Raw genomic sequence first — 6,901 nt, forward strand, 5'->3', positions numbered from 1 at the left:
TTCTGCTGTTGGCGTTCTACAAAGGCAGTTCTTGGAGTTGGCCCATAGATCAGAAACAGCGTCTTCTGGATCCAGATCATGTATGTGAACAATGAAACCTTGGTCCTGTCATGGGCAAGAGTAAGAACCACGAACATTAGAAAAAGGGCAGCTTTGGAACAAAGGACCTTGCTTACCAACATCAAACATTGCCTCTTAGAACAACTCCTTAATCCACTCCAGTGGGTAAATATTTGATCTAGTCATTCCCAAGAAAAAGGTGAATTTCCTTGTTTGCCAAGGGCAGGGTCTTTGGTTTCCTTATCTCTGCCAGGATTAGGGTTCTTTGGAACTAGTTTCCCCACCCTGTTCATTTGATCGCTATATAATCAGAACCAGAGGGATCCAGTGCACACAGCTGGAACCCATCTCCAGGAACAAAGAGGTGGAAACCATCTTCAGTTGGAGCCACTCTTCTTGATTCTTGTAAGATTCTCACCCCTGGGTAATCTATTGCTGTATTTTTTTAATATATACATACTATTTCTAGGCATTTAGCTATTTCAATGAAACCATTCCCCCCCCACCCCCCTTTAAAGCCTATGGGCCCAACTTATGAACTAAGAAAAAATGAACCAGATTCTAAAGTTTTAAATGAAAGCAGATTTCTTTTGGGATTGTCTATATGTGTGGATGAAGGGAGATTAGTGAGACTTGAAGGGTTACAAGGGATTCCTGAATTGTGATAAAATCCCCAAAGACCTGGGGAAGCCATTTGCTGAAGGGCATCTGGATGCCCCAGGGAACAGGCATTAAATGTGGCAGAACAGGAAAGAAACAAAAAGAATGCTTTTAGCCCTTTTCTTCTAATCTTCTCGACTAATTTAAATTTTTTTTTTTTTACTTATAAAAAGTTTTGATTGCTCTTTAAGAGCCAAGTGGAACATATCTAAGATCAAAAGAAGGTATACTGGCAGGCTGCAGGGAAGAAGAAGGAAAAGAGATAAAGGAAGGAGTATGCATTGGGTGTTATGCTTTCTGCTTTGAGGGATATTGTCCTAGAATACATAAAAGTGTGAAGCTACATGTATGGAAATTAAAACCATAGTTACTTATCATAAACTCTAAGTTAAGTACCTGGTGTGTAAGAGTTAGATGAATCTCTTAAATACAAAACATTGCCTGTGGAGAGAGGAAGAGAATATTAATTCTTGTGAAGATTAAAGCATGGGTTTGAGACAGATGATAGTTAGTCTGAAGAACAATGAAGACATGTTTCATTGACAAAAAGCTGACTGACACTTATGTGCTTGAATATGGAAGGTTATGTGTGAGTGAGTTTAATGACCAGATGTGAGGCTCTAAGCCCTTGGCCTAGGCAGATTCACTTCAGTAGCACAAATAATCTGTCTCATACTTGTTTTCTCCCAAATTGATTGTACCTCTTTTGGGGAAATTTAAGATTGAATATTTGAGTGAGAAAGTTGTGAGTGGGTGAGTAGATATTCGATACTGGTGGCCATGGTGTGTACCGGCTGGGCTTTGGTTTCTGGATGTCTTAGGGATTCAAGATTACAATAAGCCTGAGCAAAATTTAGCTAAATTCTTACAGAATTAATGTGCAAACTCTGAAAGCTAGAAACAAATATTTTCCTTTACCTCTCCAGACTTGGATGGGAGGCCTTCAACCTCCAGCCAGCAAGTGGCTTTGTAGGATATGAAGCCTCTGTGTGGCATCAGTCCAGGGCCTTCATTAAAGGTGGTCTGTGGGCTTGGCTTACACGCTGAGCCTTATGAAATTATACATTTCAGTAAAATTGGATCACAGGCCTTCTTATCATCTTTTTTTTTTTCTTCACAAAGTGCCTTATGCTATCTACCTACTAAACTTATAAAACCTTGTCTCTGTAATTCCACTAGGCTTTTGCTAGTAAAACTGGAAAAGATTCTCTTGTGCTTAGTGAGAACCATAGAATTTCAGACTTTAGAGTTAGCAACTCTCTCATTTTATAGATAAACAAACTTAAGCCTGAAGAGGAAAATTAAGTCAAGCACTAAAAATAAAAAATAAAAAATATTGAGGGTCTACTGTGAGGCAGGCACTGAGATTTAAGGTGAGTAATATGGGCTCTGCCCTCCTGTAGAGTGTACACCAGTAGGAGACACTGACATGGAGACAGGTGATTGGATGAAAGGTTGGAAATGGTAGCCCTGGAAATTGGCAATAGGTATATCTTTATTTTGCGATATCCTTGTGGGCAGATCCTGAGTTATGTGACTTTTGCTTTGAAACTTGTATCTAATGGGGTGTCCTTGGTCTTTATTATTTAAGCACAGAGTGTTTAGACAGAAACTCCAGACAGGCCCAGCAGCTCAGACCCCCTTCTTTGAACAACAATATCCCCACAACCTGTACAGCACTGCCACCTCCTACAAGGACCTCTGCTTTCCACTATAGCATGGAAGATATTGGCAACATTTCTACCCACCACTGCCACCTAATGACGCTTTTGGCTACTACAGCTCTGGCTCTACTTGCTGATTTTGAACTCTGGGTTTCTGCCACAGGGCAGAGAGGTGTTGACTTTGTGAATCTAAGGTCCTGTGAGTCTGGGGAGCCTGAGATTCTATAATTGCCTTCGACTTAGAAGGCAATATTTGTCTATTGAAGAGCAAGAGACCTAATGAATCCAAATCAATAGAACTTTGATGAGGTCTTTCACAAAAAAGAAAACACACCCAGAAGACTAAAAAGCACAGTGTAAATGTAAAGAGCTTGGCAAATGGGGAGCCTGGCAGGCCAGCAGCTGTGTTGAAGCAGTGGCCATGTATGAATACTTGTTATTCTTTTAGGGCTGGCTCTTCTGTCTTCAGTCATGAACCACTTTTTTGCTCAAGTTCCAAGAACATGCTTTCACTTGATTCTATTACAAATTGTAATTAGTGTTCCTAATGGCAACTTTTTCAGCTGCTATTTATTTCAGTAATGTGGAATGACCAAAATTTTTCCTAGTGTATAATTTGGTGTTCTTCAACAGTATGACGAATTTGTGTATCGTTATTATGAAACAGACAAGATGTATCAATGCCAAATGATGATGAGAAAGAGTGTTCACTTTGGTCTCTCTCTCACATGCCTTCCCAGGAAACCATCAGAACCCTGGATTTACTGGTCTTTCTAGATTTACAGTCATTCTCCAAGGGCTGTTTAGTAATAATACAGGCTTAATGCTAGAACCTGTGGCATCTTTAAGGATATAAAAATATTTGACATAAAAATGTTTATTGATGTACATATAAGAACAGTTCAAAATAAAGATTACTATTTAATTTAATGTCTATGAAAATATACCATTTGTTTTCTTTTAATTTAGGATTTATATGAATTACATCACACTTGAGACTAACTTGAAGGTCAAATTTTTCTTCCATTGTAAGAATATCTTATTATGTGTGATGGTTGCTAATAAATCATAGCCAATCATAAAGTAAGTGAGTTGCTGATTCACAAACAATTTGAAAGCAAAATTATAAAAAACAGTTTCAAATTTATAGTGAAAAGTCATTTTTATTATTGAATGTGGAAACACTGACATTTATTTGATACAATGTGGGGGAAGATATGATGGTTTTTAAAGGCTCTGAATGTTTCTTAAATTTTTCTCCAAAGAACAAAAAATATTGTCAGGAACTACCAAATATTTTTCTGGAAACACCAAATATTTTTCAACTCTCAAACCTTCACATTTCTTAACACATAAAGTTCTTAAAGTTAATATGAAATTTGTTTTCTATTTTGTTATAATCTATACTTGTTTAATCACATTTTTAATAGCTATCATTGACATAAAATTTTATTCCAGAAGAAAGCATTCTATTTACTGGATAGGTATGTTTGAATGTGTGTGACACACTGCCCCAGGGAAGTGTGAGTCCCACAGTTTAGACAGAAAACTCTTGAGAGATGATGGCAGAAATCTCCTTCTCTCTCTTATTCTTCTTTTGTGGAAGATGTTACAAAATCATTATAGCAAATTGTAAGGATTTTGGCTTCACGAAAGTTCTGAAGAGGTTTTCTTTGGTGTTCTTTTATCTGATCACATAGTAACATCATTTGTCTATTGTGTAACAGTGTATGTACATTTATGGGAAAACTAGAAAATATTCTCTGAGAATAATCCACCTTGTTCTTAAGAATAAGCTTGAATTCTGCTTCCTCCAGTCTTCTGTAAAAGTTGACCCAGACCCACTTCCAATCATTGTGCAAATTCTTCCATGCTCTTCTCTGTTTTTTTTTCTAAGTAGTATATAATAATTCCACCTTTAACCACAAACCAAGTAATTCTTAGGGAATTGGGTCTGTCTCTCTTCACGTCAGGGCAAAACTGCTCTCAACTGCTCTTCTTATAGCCAGCTGATTTATTGACTTAAATACTTAGAATCTTGTCTTTAACAAACCTCTGACTGACCCTTCCCTGGGCTCAGAAGACCCTCTTTGCCCTGGCCAGTGTGGCTCAGTTGGTTGAGCATCATCCCACACTCCAAAACGTTGCCAGTTTGATACCTGGTCAGGGCATATACCCAGGTTGTGGGTTTATTTGGTTTGGGTGCATACAGGAGGCAACCAATAGATGTTTCAGTCTCACATCAATGTTTCTCTCTCTCTCTCTCCTCCCCCACCCTTCCTTTCTCTCTAAAATAAATTAAACATATATATTTTTAAAGTCCATCTTCTTCATAGGCCTCCTATCTTACTGTTTCATCTCAGTGAACTGGACCTCCTATTCCTACCCCATGGATGCCTTGTACCCAGAAGAGCTTATGTAATGTTTGTTATTCAATTAAGTAATAAATGGATTAGAGTGTGAATGGATATTTTAATGCTATGACTAATAGAAAAATAATTACTCAGAGTCATAAGGGATATGAAAGAATGGTTTGGGCAGGAAGTTGTGTTCAGAACACTTAGATTGATTTTCCAAAAGAATGGATTGACAAGAAATGTGAGATTAATGAGGAAGAGAAAAGATATAATTTAGGTGACTGAGGATACTGGACTCATGATGCCCTGTCACTAGTCCAGCAGGTCCCTGTCCTTTTATTCTCATTTGCCCTTTTAGCCTAATTTGTCCTACCATACCTTTTGCCCTTGGCAGGAGCCTTGTTGGAAGAGATGATGATGGGCCTGTGTCCCCTGTTGTTGATCTTCATGCTGGGGTCCTGTCTGACCCAACCAAACCAGGCTCCAGATAACCCGAGGTACACACACTTCCTGGACCAGCACTCTGATCCCAATCCACATCGCCGGGATGACAGATACTGTTACGACACGATGAGAGAACGAAACATGACATCACCCTGCAAAGACATCAACACCTTTATTCATGGCACCAGAAACAACATCAAGGCTGTCTGTGAAGATAAGAATGGAGAGCCTTATGGGACAAATTTCATAATAAGCAAGGCTCCTTTCCAGGTCACTATTTGCAAGCACCATGGAGGGTCCAGCCGGCCTCCCTGCAAGTACAGAGCCACAGCAGGTTTCAGATACATAGTTATTTCCTGTGAACATGGCTGGCCTGTCCACTTGGCGAAGACCGTTGTCAAATCAAAATCAGCAGGCCACTAGCCCAGAGTTGGCTCTGCTCTCTATTCCTGGCATTTCCCCTACACACTCTAGAACAGGGGTGGCCGCATTCATTGCCAGGGGCCCAGAAAATGAGCTGCCTGGATCTTTTGTTTTCTGTTTTACAATATGTAATAAATAAAAATGTCTCTGAAATCAGTAAGAATCAAAGTCTTCTCATCAGTTCTTGGCCTATTGATTTTTCCCCACTTTCTCTACTCAACAGCTCGCAGAGAGAATGGCATGTAATACAAATGCCTTTTTCCCTATTAGTTACTTCATTCTCAGTCATTAGGGAGGTAGATTTTCCGTTTTTGTGAGTGTAAGGATGTTAAATTCATCTTATAGCAGAGCTGGGAAATTCCAGGGCACATGGCTGCTAAGCAGAATTTTGAGAAGCAAATTATTTTTGCTGTCAAATAAGTCAATATTACTTTTACAAATGTTAAACTTTAAGTAGTGTTTAGAACTAAATACCAGCAGATTAAATTTTACCTCTCTCTTAAGTTATCGCATTTTTAAAAATATATATATTTTATTGATTTTATACATATGGAAGGGAGAGGGATAGAGAGTTAGAAACATCAATGAGAGAGAAACATCGACCAGCTGCCTCCTGCACACCCTCTACTGGGGATGCGCCTGCAACAAAGGTACATGCCCTTGACCGGAATCAAACCTGGGACCCTTCAGTCCACAGGCCGAAGCTCTATCCACTGAGCCAAACTGGTCAGGGCTAGTTTTCACATTTTTAAAGATATATTTCAAATAAAACACAGGCATATTCATTAATGGATTCAAATCTATCCTCTAAATTCTCTATAAGAGGCAAACTCAGGTTAATATTTTAGTATCCCGTTACTCCAAAGTACCTAGATATTTAAATATTTTGCTATTTAACCCAGCAAACTCCAAAGTTTTAAATTACCAAAAAATTATGGAAAACTATGTTTAGTCATAGATATATCTATATCTATATCATCTATATCTATATATATCACTGAAAAAGCTTTATCATAAACCCTTTCTTTTTTTTTAAATATATTTTATTGATTTTTTACAGAGAGGAAGAGAGAGGGATAGAGAGTTAGAAACATCGATCAGCTGCCTCTTGCACACCCCCTACTGGGGATGTGCCCGCAACCAAGGTACATGCCCTTGACCGGAATCGAACCTGAGACCCTTGAGTCCGCAGGCCGACGCTCTATCCACTGAGCCAAACCGGTTTCGGCATAAACCCTTTCTTTAGTTACATCTATTTATTATGTATTAACAAACATCAGATTTTAAAGCCAA

General features: G+C 38.6%; 1 protein-coding gene across 2 annotated transcripts; it reads left to right on the forward strand.

Annotated features, from left to right (window-relative positions):
- Window positions 1-405: 405 nt before the first annotated feature.
- LOC103305086 (angiogenin-like) lies at window positions 406-5,758 on the forward strand. Of its 2 annotated transcripts, none has more exons than XM_054715581.1 (2): window positions 406-465; window positions 5,136-5,758. In XM_054715581.1, the coding sequence occupies exon 2, from the start codon at window positions 5,153-5,155 to the stop codon at window positions 5,606-5,608; it is 456 nt and encodes a 151-aa protein (XP_054571556.1). In that variant the 5' UTR covers window positions 406-465; window positions 5,136-5,152; the 3' UTR covers window positions 5,609-5,758. The 2 variants fall into 2 exon arrangements, with proteins under 2 accessions (XP_054571556.1, XP_054571555.1); XM_054715580.1 differs by having other exon boundaries at window positions 417-484.
- The last annotated feature ends 1,143 nt before the right edge of the window (window positions 5,759-6,901 follow it).

This window comes from Eptesicus fuscus, chromosome 5 (genome assembly GCF_027574615.1).
Source record: "Eptesicus fuscus isolate TK198812 chromosome 5, DD_ASM_mEF_20220401, whole genome shotgun sequence".
Taxonomy (NCBI): Eukaryota; Metazoa; Chordata; class Mammalia; order Chiroptera; family Vespertilionidae; genus Eptesicus; species Eptesicus fuscus.

Coding starts and splice junctions, on each gene's coding strand:
- LOC103305086 (XM_054715581.1), top strand. CDS start 5,153: ATGATGATGGGCCTGTGTCCCCTGTTGTTGATCTTCATGCTGGGGTCC.